Source organism: Strongyloides ratti (assembly GCF_001040885.1).
Source record: "Strongyloides ratti genome assembly S_ratti_ED321, chromosome : 1".
NCBI classification, from domain to species: Eukaryota; Metazoa; Nematoda; class Chromadorea; order Rhabditida; family Strongyloididae; genus Strongyloides; species Strongyloides ratti.
The window spans coordinates 11,454,301-11,466,549 of NC_037307.1; the positions used below are offsets into that span (position 1 = coordinate 11,454,301).

The following is a 12,249-nucleotide window of genomic DNA, read 5'->3' on the forward strand; positions in this document are numbered from 1 at the left end:
TTTAGTCTTGACGCGTTTTTCATTGGTAAGCTGATTTAATGCTTTGCCAAGCCCGGTTAGCTCAGTCGGTAGAGCACCAGACTCTTAATCTGGCTGTCGCGGGTTCGAGCCCCGCATTGGGCTATCTTTTTTTGGAAATAATACAAATTTTTATTACAGATTTTTACTTTTAAACTTGAATAATTTATTTTTTGACACATTTTTAGTACAATTCATTTATTATTATTATTTTTTTTTGTTTACTTATATTAAATTTATAAGAATATTTTTGAGTATTATGTCAAATATTTTATTGTTCAATTTTCTATTGAGCAGGTTATTTTCTTTTGACATATCACTTAAATGATTTTAATATTTGCTATAAAGTGTCATATAATGCTATTTTTTAAGATCAAGGTTCAAATAAAAGTAACTGTTATTTATTAAAGACTAGATATAATGAAATTTCGAGTTCAAAAGAAACAAGTTAATGTCATTGTTAATTAATCTTGTAGAAAAAGAAAGTTTAGTTCAACTTAGTATAAAAAGAATTAAATTAACACAATTATGTTTTATTTTAATATTCATGTTATTTTATTTAAAATATTTATTTATTTATTTTGTATTTTGTATAAAATATCTTTCATGTTCTAAAAGTTATGATCTACTTGAAGGAAGCGGAGAAGATTATGAAGAGTTTAATTTAGGTGATCTTTTAATTTATGATCAAGGTTTACCTATTCCTAAATTTCCTATATTAGCAAAATCATCAAGTAAAAGTGGTTTGATACCATTGATAAAAGGAACAACAGGTGAACTTACAGGTTTTACAAATGGTTTAACTGAAGAAATGAAAAAATTATTGAATGAAGATAAAGAAGGAATAAAATTTTCTAGAAGAAAAAATAGTCAGATTGATTCTGCAAGTGTTCATAATGTAATTGTTGACTCTAAAGAAAAAGAAAAAAAAAATTTAATGAATGTTAAAAGTACTGAAGATAGTAAGGAAGAAGATTTATATAATAATTTACCTGAAGAAAAAGGACAATTTTTAGTTGAAAAAAAACCATTTTATTTAGGAGCTATGATAAGAAATAATGGAATGAAAAGTTTAAATGCTTTTGGTGCATATGGAAAAAGTCGTATTATGAGACTTTTCAATAGAAATAATAACAGATATGGATCATCTTTTGGTGATTTGAAATACCAATTAAAACCTGGGCAATATTTTGCTGGTCAACCACCACCAAACATTAATTCAATAAATTATGTTAATAATAATAGTAAACAGAAGAATCAGCAAAATGTAGATTTTAGAAATATTATTACAAATAATTTACCAAAAAATTCAATAGCTTCGAATAATGTGATTCAAAAATTATTAACGGCTGCAAATTCTGCAACCAAAACTTATAATCGAATGAAAATAATAGATTTGAATCAGAACACAAAAAATCAGAAAGCATATTTATCACCATCATTATCAAATATAGGTATAAGTAATTCTCCTGATACATCTATATATAGTCGTCATATTTCTACAATTGTACAAAATAATACTCAACAGTTTAGTAAAATGTTACCTTCAAATAATAAAACATTTGTCCATGGTATATCAATGACACAATTTAAAAAATTTTCTAAACCATTGGAGAAAGATGAAAATAATAATAATATTTTTGTAGATCAATCAAAAAATTACCATGAAACATCATATAATATTCCCTCTTATCAACCATCTGGGCAAAATCAGGTTAATACAAATATTAATTTGTTACCAAATAAGCAACAATTTTTAAATACAGTTAATGAAAACACTCCTGTTATAATTTCTACAGATGTTCAAAAAAATAATAATAACAATGTAAATTACAACAATATTTATGGGACACAATTTAATAATATTATACATCAACAAAAACTGTCAAATATAGATAAACCACATCATATACTAGTTGAACATAGTCCTTCACAAAAAGAAAATGGTAAAAATTTATTTATTTATTCTGATAGTCAACAAAACAATCTTAAAATAGAAGACTTTAACAATGAACTTTATAATTGGAATTTAAATTTGCCATCAGATTCAAAAAATAATGCTGAAGTAGTATGTTGTGATGGAAATGTAGTATATTCCACTATACCATGCTGCAATTTTGAATCGAAAATTTATAATAATGAAAATAATGGTAATAATTATAATTTTGTCAATAACGATAAAGATATCTATTACAATACTCTTAATAAAATTAATAAAAGTTCTGAAGGACATGACGATATAATCAGTAAAACAAAAAATGTACTAAATTTTAGAAGTTATAAACCAATCTCAAAAGTTCAACCATTGTTTTCAAACATGGAAAATTATTCTCCATTACCAGAAAGAATAGGCGATATTTACAGCAATAATTTTGGTAACATAAATACTTGAACATTTATAATAATTTAATATAAAAATATAACTTATTGAAATAACTAATTTTTTTACAATTTGATTGTACACCAATACAAAATATTCGTTCCATTTTTAATATTTTTTATTTCTTCCGGAAACAAATAATCTTTTAGAGATTTTTTTTTCTAAAAACGTAACATTTTAAAATAAAAAAAAAAATAAGGTTTGTAAATATTATCCGTTTGTTAAAATTTAAATTTAGTGAAATATTATAATAATTATTATAGAAATATTTCATTTTATTAGTCCACTGATAAAATTTATTCATTATACTTTTAAAAAAAAATTTATAATTTTCTTTTAAAAAGTGGATACTGTATTTATGTACCTATATTTTATTTATGTTTTTAGTTATTAAAAAATATCATTGAATTAAAAATTTTTATATAATTTTATTTAATCTGTTTTTTTTAATAAAATTTAAGATTTTTTAAACTCAATTGCCAAAAAAAATAAATTTTTTTATGATTTTATAATTTATTTACCATATACAAAATCTATTAATTCTTTAAGTTTAGACTACAAGTAAGGTTAACTATTTTTAAAATTTTTAATTTTATTATATAGAATTTTTATATAGAAACATTTGTTTATTTTTTTGTTAGAAGAATTAAAATTAATTAACGTCTTTTAAATAAAATATGTATAAACTAATTTTTAGCTATATTAAAAAGAAAAATTTTTGTTAATCATTTTTATAAAAAGTATAATATAATGATAAAAATCAAATAAATTTTATATAAATATTTTTTATTATTAAATAAAGTTGCTAGAATTAAAAATATTATATATTTTAACTTTATAAAAGAATACTTTTTTAATTAAAAAATTGTATGAATTAATTTGAATTAGCTTAAAAAATTTAATTATTTTACTTTTTTTTAAACATAATTGAAATTACAATATCATTATTAAAAAAATAATAAAAAAATCTCGATAATATAAACAAACCAACAAAATAATATTAAAAAAGAATACATATAAATTAAATTTGAATTCTTAAAATAAAAATGATCATAAAAAAATGTTTATTAGTATGATTATATATTATAATTAATTTTTTTTATAATAATAAAAACACTTAATCATCAATATAGTTATTTTTTTTAATATCAAAAGTTTTTGAAATTAATACAAATTTATTTATTTCCTTATCACGAAGTTTTAATTTTTTGTAACATCTTGAACAAAATACTGGTATATTATCATTATTTTCATCTGATCCAAATTTATTCCATACAATTAACGTTAAAAATACGATACAAGTAGTTGTTACTATTGTTGCTACCTCTTGAAGATGGGTAGGTGGAAAAAAATGAAACGTTTTGTGAAATGAATTCATCAATGAAATTGAATAAAAAAAATGTACATGTTTTTAGAACTATATATTATAAATAAATTTAATAATTTACATATTATCAATAAGTTATTTTTACATTTTTTTTATATTAATTAACTTGTTAAATAAATATATGAAAATAATATTATTATAAAATGGTAGTTGGTTCTATCACGAAATATGAATACTTTTTAATTGGAAAAATATCTCAAATGTTAAACAAGTTTATTTATTAATACAACGCTGATTATTTTTATAAATTTTAATATATATAATACTTTATTAATTTTAAACATTAAAAGTTTATAAAATTTTAGGATGTTGGGTTCCTTAAGGGTAATACATGGCGGTGTTATTCGCCTCGTAGCACCTACTTCTTCTATGTTAAAGAACATGACATCTGGACAACAAATTCTTACTTCAAGAAATATTGTTATTAAAAGTCATTTAGATTTACCAGAAGACTACCCAGAACCATTTCCATACAAAGAAAAACGGTAAATTTTTCTTTTTATTAATTTAATATTTTATTTATAGTCTCGATTTTTTAACATGTATGTTAGATGGCACAAAGAAACGTTTTAATCAAAATTCTCGGCTTATTGTTGTTGAAGGAAATGAAGGTTGTGAAAAAAGTCATGTAGCCAAAGAATTAGCTGATCAATTTGGAATGTTATATATGCCTGAATTCAAAATGGAAGATATTCTCATAGATAGATACAAAAATGATCTTCGTGATTACTACCATCTTTTTCCAAAGTCGTTTAGAATTCCTGATGAACAAATGTTTTATAAAAACCCTTTTAGCGATTTGACTGCTGTTATGCGTGAAAGAATTTTCCATTGCAAGTTTGATCAATACCTTAATGCATTAGCTCATATTCTTAATACTGGACAGGGTGTTGTTCTCGAACATACTCCACATTCTGATTTTGTTTTTATTAATGCTTTGAAAGCTAAAAATTACATTGGTATTGAATTTTTTAAACATTACTATTACCTGAGAAAATGTGGAATTCCAGAATTAAATTTTTGGCCACATTTAGTTGTTTATCTTGATAAACCAGTTCAAAAGTGTCTTGAAAATATTAAGAAATCAGGAAATGATGACAAAATAGCAACAATTGATGAAGTATATCTTAAAACAATTCAAGATTCATACAAAGATTGTCTTCGTGAATATCAAAAATATTCTAAAATTCTTGCATATGATTGGAGTAATGAAGGAAATACAGATATTATTGTTGAGGATATTGAACGTGTAGACTTTGACTTTCATGAATGGCATTCAAATGAAATTTTTGAGCAATGGTTTGAACCAGTTGACGAAGCGCAATGGGCTATTTGGAGAATGCATGTAACGGAAAAAACTAAAGCTCGAGTTAAAGCTTTTAGTGGTATTTCAACACATGAAGTTGGTGAACTTTACATTAATCCTCGTGATGCTGCTCACTTTATTAATGTGATGAAAAGAGAAGTTCTTAAAAGTCCTTATGGTTATGGATATATTAAAGAACGTGGTGATAAAATACATTATAAAAACATAACTGGTTTTAGTCATCAACTTCCCGAAGTATGGTATGATTACTATTTTAAAGAAGCGTATTATGATAAATGTATAACTCATGAAAGTTGTATTGACCATAAAGCAGTACATTATGATCCTGATTACCTTCATCATCATTAGGAAAAGTTTACTACATATAATAGAGTGATTTGGTACTATTCTGTTTTAGTAAAACCATTTTTTTTAAAATAAAATTAAGCAAATATACTCTAGTTTATTTTTAATATTATTAATTTTAATATGATTTCTTTAATTTCTAAATGAAAAATAATTTTTTCTAGTGAAAAAATTGTTTGTCATATAATACTTTTAAATATCAAACTAATTAATACAACGATAAAAATACTATTTTTAGAAACTTAAATTGATTTTTCTTAATTAATTATTTCAATAAAAAAATGTAAAAATATTTGTTAGTAAAAAGTTAGCAATGTTTTGGAAAAGAAAAACAATTAAGATTAATACAACGAAATTGTAAAAAAAAAAGTTTCCTAGAACATCGTGTTAAGATTTAATAAAGGAATCAACTTTAAAGTTTTTTAATAGAAACAATAAAATCATGAAAAAATTTAAAAAATATATAAAATGATTAAAAAGTAATTGATGATGAATACAATCATTAAAATGATATACATAGTTCATTTAAAAATTTAGTTTTATTCTTGAAATTACAATAAAAAAAATTCTTTTGTAACCAAAAATTTAAAAACTTTATAAAGCCAATTTTGAAAAAAAATATTTTTAGAGCTTTTAATTATAATAATAATAAACATATTAATATATAAAATAATTTTTTAAAAACAATTTGATTTTATAAAAAAATCGAATAAAATTTGGAAGACTTGATATTATAATGATTAATAGAAAAATTAAAATTCTGAAATTAATTTAAAAAGTAAAAAATTAAAGAAATTAATAATGTCTTAGAAACTATTGTCACTTACAATTTAAAAAAAAATTTGCAAGAAAAAGTTTTATTGTATAATATGTAAAAAGAGTCCATGTGTAAATTGATTTTAAAAAAAAATATTTTATTTTTTATAAACATTTAAAAATCAAACTTTATATAAAAACTAATAAATCTATTGCTAAGAAAGAACTGTTTTATTTTATCATAATATTATGTATATTACAAACAAAAAATATTTTTTTAGGATATTTATTTTTTAGTTTTTAAATATTTTGGTCAATTTTAACATATAAAATATTGTTTAAATTATTTAAATTTACTAAAAAAAATTTATCAATAATTAAAAATTTGAATATTAATACCTTTGCTTTTTTAAAATATCAGAAAATTATTTTAAAATTTTTATGTTTTTATCATAACTATTAATAACTTTTGTTTATTTTATTGTTATTAAAATAATTTGATAATACTTTTAAAGTTAGATTTATTTTTTTATTTTGCAGTATGATTTTTAATAAAAAAAATTTGGTAATTAAAAAGTATACAATAAGCTTAGTTAAAAAAAATTTATAAATATATAAAATGTTTTTTATGATAATAAAAATTTTTCTATACACTATCATTTGAAGGTGTTGCATCATATAATTCACTTAATTTATGTCTTAGTAATTTTCCATTACAAGTTTTTGGTAAGCATTCAACAAACTTGATTGGTTCTTTAATGTGCTTATAACTTATAAAGTTATCTCTTACAAATTTTATAATATCTTCCCCATTTAAAGTTTGTTCTTTTTTTAAAACAACTAAACAAACTAAATAACTTTCAACATTATCATCACAGATATTTTTTTCGTATAAAGTAACAGCGCATTCTTCAATTTTATCGATAAATTCTTCAATAATAGCATATTCTAATTCATTAGGTGAAACTTGCCATCCTCTAATTTTTATTATTTCTTTACATCTACCACTAACATAGAAAAATCCTTCATTATCAACACTAACAATATCCCCTGTTTTAAGCCATCCATTTTTATCAATAGAAGAAATATCATTTGTTAAATAACCATTCATTAACATATCACTTTTTAGATATAATTCACCACTTTCTCGACCATTTACTGCACTTTCATTTTCATTTTCATTGATAGGAATAAGTTTACATTGTATTCCTGGTAATAAAACTCCAACTGAATTAATTTTTTCATGAGCTTCTGGTATTTTAGGCATCATAAAAATTGTGCTTCCACCTTCTGTTGAACCATATAATTGTATAAATAATTCTATATGAGGAAATTTTTTTTTTAGCTTTTTAACGATTCCTGGATTACATTTAGAAGAACCATAGTAAATATATTTTAGAGATGAAACATCGTATTTATCAATTTTTGTTGAATTAGCCATAATTTTCAATACTTCAGGAACAATTGTTAAAGTAGTAACACGATATTTTTGTATATTATCATAAAAAATTTCTTCATTAAATTTTTTATTTAATAATACTTTAACTGATTGAACTAACATTGTTAAAGTTGTCATTAATCCACCAAGATGAAAGTACGGTAGAACCCCATATGTTGTATCTGTTGGTTGGAGAAATAAAAAATCATGTGTAGCATTTTGTCTTAAACATATAAACATATTAATTTGATAAATTAAAGAACGATGTGAAATAAGGACAGGTTTAGGAATTCCAGTAGATCCAGATGAAAACATTATTAATGCTGGTGTTTTATTGTCAAATTCTATTAATTGATAAGGATTTTCATTATTTAATAATGGTGAGCCCATCATTAAATTTTCAATTTGATAGATTGCTTTAATTGATGAAATTGTTTCAAGTATTTGTGATGAATCTTTATTAAACTCTTGATCAACAATTAAATAAACAGGATTTACTTTTGAAAGATAAGTTAACAATTCATTTATTTTATAACTTGTATTTAAAGGGCAAAATATAAGTCTTTGTTTACAACATGCCAAAAAAAGTGCTATAAACTCAATAGAATTACCAATAACAGTTGCAATAACATCTTCCTGTTTAAGTCCACCTTTATTAAATGCAATTATAAATCTATGTACTAAAAAGCGTAATTCAGAGAATTTATATGATATATTAGCTTCAGGATCAAACTAAAAAATTATTTCACTAATTAAATAATTTAAATTTAACATACCAATAACGGAATGTTTTCATAAGGTCTAACAACTTTATCAAAAAATGTTGAAAAATCTATGTTTGCTTCAACTGGCAATGGATCTGGAAATGCTGAAACTATTTGCATATTTCTGTAAATTTTATAAATATGTATATAACATAAAAACAAAAATTTTAAAGTTTTTATAATATAAATTTTTATTTATCACTTTATTAGTTGATATTACAATTCAATTGTAACTAATTTAAATTTAATTCATCCTAATTATTTCTAATAACAATATAATTAGTATTATTTCTAATAAAAAAAATTATTCTTAGTTCGTTTGGTTGAATTTTAAATTTTTCTTCCTCTTTTTTCTTTTTTTTTCCTATTTTTTTGTTTTTTAGTGTAAAAAAATTTTTTTCTGATTCCCCATGTTTTTTTATGTTAGAAAAAGTAAAAAAAATGATAAAAAATTTTATTTAAAAAAGATATTTTAGAGGACACCAGATCTAAAAGAAATTCATTCATTTTAAATAATTATCATCTCTTAAAGCGATATTATAAATGTTAAATAATTGGTAATATATTTATTAATAGCCAAATGAATTTTTTTTTTCAAATTTTTTTATTTTATTAGCTTTTATTAGTTTTATAAAATATATTTTAAGGAAATTTTAATAAACAATGGATTATAAGGAAACACAAGAAATGGAGTTAGAGGCTTTAGAAGCAATTTATCAAAACGAAATAGAAATATTATGTAAAGAGTATCCTAATATTTCTCTCAAAATTAGTCTAAATTCTCATGGTGAAGGCATTATAGATGCTCATGAGGCAGTTGATCCTTTTGATATAATTATGAAAATTAAACTTCCTTCTAACTATCCAGATATTATACCAGATATAGAAATTTCTAATTTAGAAGATTTGTTTGATGATAAAAGAATTACCAAAATTATTGATGATCTTAAAGAAATAGGTGAATCAAATTGTGGTATGAATATGATATATACTCTCGTTTCTGGTTTACAAGTAAATTTAAAAAATAAATTTTAATTAACAAAGTAAATTTTTTTAAGGATATCATAGGACAATTGACAAAAGAATTAAAAAAAAAGAAAGAGGATGAATTTGAGGCTAAATTAAAAAAAGCTGAAGAGGAAGATAAACTAATTGTTGATGGAACAGCAGTAACAGTTGAAAGTTTTAGAGAATGGAACAAAAAATTTATGGAAGAGATACGTGAATTAAGAGATGCTCAACAAAAAGTTTGTTTAACTAATTGTTTTAATTTTAACATTTTGTTTTCATTTGATATATTTATACAATAGAAGAAAGTTAAATAATTATTTACATTTTATCTTTATATTCAAATTTTATATGTAAAATATTTTATTTATTATATATATGTCATTTTTTTTAGGCAAAAGAAGCTGCATTAGCGGGAAAATTAACAGGAAAACAACAGTTTTTGAAAGATTCAACATTATTTAATTCAGATTTAACATTGTTAACAAATGAAATACCAGATGAAGAAGAAGGAGGTTTAAATCATGAAACAGAAGAAGCTGTTGACATAGATGAATCACTTTTTAATGCTGTAAGTTTATTATTATATTTTTTAAATAAAATATTGAAATTTTTATTTTTTTTTTTATAGGATGATGAAGAGCTGGAATTACTTAGTAGTGAAGAAGATTGATAGAAAGGAAAAAAGACATAAAAATAAATATATGTAAGATGGTTTATGAAAAAAAAGTTGAAGTGATTATATAAGAGATAAATTATTGTTTCCATTACAATCTTAAATATTTTCATATATATTGTTTGGAATAAGGGAATATTTAATTTTGATGCTTATTTTTTGGAACATATCACAATTTTATAATAGATATTATTATTTATATTTAGAATATTTTATTGAGATATTATTATAAGCTTAGAAAATAAAGTTTTTAAAATATATAAAGTGAATTGTTTTAAAAAATATTTATTATTTGATATTAAAATTATACTAGTATAAAATATAACATTAAATATTTATGATATGATGTATTAATATTCTATTAGGAATTATCAATTATTATATATATTTGTTTGTATATTATTATATATATTTATAAATTTGTATAGTTAAAATATATGTTATACATACAAAATAATTATTTGATATTTTATAATAAAATCGATTTTATTATAAAAGAGTTTTTTTTTTATCTTTTGTATTATAAAATTAAGGTACCTGATTAGTCATATCAGGTTATTTTAGTATAGTAATATGTGTACTAGAAAGGTTAAGGTGTATCTTGTAAGGGGGAATGAAGTAAATATATATATATATATATATTTGTATATATATATATATATAAATATATATTAGAATGTAAGAAAGGTGTATTATAATTTTTCGATGGCTGTCCACGCCATTTGTCCCTACACCTTCAGTTTTTGTCAACACTCTCCTCTACCCGTTTTTACGTTATATATATATATATATATATATATATAGATGAATTATATGTATATATGAAATATGTTTTGTTAGTCGCGCCACCCTATTTCTTTGTCGTGAATGATAATCATTAATGATAGAGGTCTTTTTTCGATCTATTTTATGAGTGTTAAGGTTTATCGAAAATATATTGTTTTACAGAAATTTTATCTCTAACAATTATATTATATTAACTGAAAATTAATTATTAAAAACTTTTTTTTCACATTTCTATTATCTTAAATATGACATCTATTGAAAATTTTCAATCAGAAGGGTCACCTATATCAATGAAATATAAAAGAACAAATACTAATAAATCAGGAAATTCAATAACATATTATCAACCTCAATTGCCACCTGTTCCTGATTTTATAGCAGTAAAATCAAAATTTGATGCTGAATTTAGAAGATTTATTATAACATTTAATAATGGAAAAGCAATGACATATGAAGAATTAAGATCATTATTGGAACAGGTTCATCATCTTCAAGAAATTCCATTTATAATAAGTTATACTTCAAATTCTGGTGATACTTTACCTATAACAAATGACGAAAATTTTAGAAAATCTTATGAATCAGCAAAACCAGCATTAAAAATATTAATTCAAAGAAAAGGTGAATCATTACATGAGAGGTATGGATATGGTATGGATACATTAGATAGAAAAAGAAAAGGTATTTCATCAATTCTTACAGTTACACCTAAACCACAAAGATTATATAGTATTTCTAATCCAGCTGATTTTCGACAGGTAATTTATTATAATATTTTATTTTTTTAAAATAAAATATTTTTAGGTTTCTGCAATTATTGATGTTGATATTATTCCTGATACATTGAGAAGAATAAGAATATCTAAACATGGTAATAATGATAGAGCTCTAGGATTTTATATTAGAAATGGAAAAACAGTAAGAATATCGAATCAAAATGTCATTCATACAAATGGAATATTTATTTCACGTCTTTTGGAAGGAGGATTAGCTGAATCAACAGGTTTATTAGCTGTAAATGATGAAGTTCTAGAAGTTAATGGAATTTCAGTAGATGGTAAAAATTTAGATCAAGTAACTGATATGATGGTTGCTAATGCAGAAAATTTAATTCTTACAGTTAAACCAGCACATCAAACATCAGTAGTTAACAGAAATGATAGTAGTTATAATTCAAATAGGACAAATTCAAATTCATCTTTTAGTGTTGGTGAAATGCACGAAAATAAGAATAATAAAAGTGGAGAGTATACAATAATTCATAGAAAAAATAAGGATGATGATACAGATTCTAGTGATGATGAAATGTTTGAATATGACGCTACCGTTCAAAACAACAATGGGGGAAGAAGATGATTTGCGGG

The 12,249-nt window shown here is 22.1% G+C and overlaps 5 protein-coding genes across 5 annotated transcripts; 4 read left to right on the plus strand and 1 right to left on the minus strand.

Annotated features, from left to right (window-relative positions):
- Nucleotides 1-565: 565 nt before the first annotated feature.
- SRAE_1000351700 (Hypothetical protein) lies at nucleotides 566-2,410 on the plus strand (the record flags this gene model as incomplete). The annotated part of the gene is made up of 1 exon (XM_024650716.1): nucleotides 566-2,410. One exon carries the CDS (start codon nucleotides 566-568, stop codon nucleotides 2,408-2,410), a length of 1,845 nt encoding a protein of 614 aa, XP_024504465.1.
- Nucleotides 2,411-4,091: 1,681 nt separating this feature from the next.
- SRAE_1000351800 (NADH dehydrogenase [ubiquinone] 1 alpha subcomplex subunit 10, mitochondrial) lies at nucleotides 4,092-5,460 on the plus strand (the record flags this gene model as incomplete). Its single annotated transcript, XM_024650717.1, has 2 exons — nucleotides 4,092-4,270; nucleotides 4,311-5,460. The coding sequence occupies 2 exons, from the start codon at nucleotides 4,092-4,094 to the stop codon at nucleotides 5,458-5,460; spliced, it is 1,329 nt and encodes a 442-aa protein (XP_024504466.1).
- A 1,399-nt stretch (nucleotides 5,461-6,859) lies between these two features.
- Nucleotides 6,860-8,535, minus strand: SRAE_1000351900 (Acyl-CoA synthetase family member 2, mitochondrial; the record flags this gene model as incomplete). The annotated part of the gene is made up of 2 exons (XM_024650718.1): nucleotides 6,860-8,383; nucleotides 8,428-8,535. The coding sequence occupies 2 exons, from the start codon at nucleotides 8,533-8,535 to the stop codon at nucleotides 6,860-6,862; spliced, it is 1,632 nt and encodes a 543-aa protein (XP_024504467.1).
- A 543-nt stretch (nucleotides 8,536-9,078) lies between these two features.
- On the plus strand, nucleotides 9,079-10,096 carry SRAE_1000352000 (RWD domain and Ubiquitin-conjugating enzyme/RWD-like domain-containing protein; the record flags this gene model as incomplete). The annotated part of the gene is made up of 4 exons (XM_024650720.1): nucleotides 9,079-9,426; nucleotides 9,474-9,662; nucleotides 9,818-9,994; nucleotides 10,055-10,096. 4 exons carry the CDS (start codon nucleotides 9,079-9,081, stop codon nucleotides 10,094-10,096), a joined length of 756 nt encoding a protein of 251 aa, XP_024504468.1.
- Nucleotides 10,097-11,130: 1,034 nt separating this feature from the next.
- Nucleotides 11,131-12,241, plus strand: SRAE_1000352100 (LD29223p; the record flags this gene model as incomplete). Its single annotated transcript, XM_024650721.1, has 2 exons — nucleotides 11,131-11,643; nucleotides 11,690-12,241. The coding sequence occupies 2 exons, from the start codon at nucleotides 11,131-11,133 to the stop codon at nucleotides 12,239-12,241; spliced, it is 1,065 nt and encodes a 354-aa protein (XP_024504469.1).
- Nucleotides 12,242-12,249: the final 8 nt, after the last annotated feature.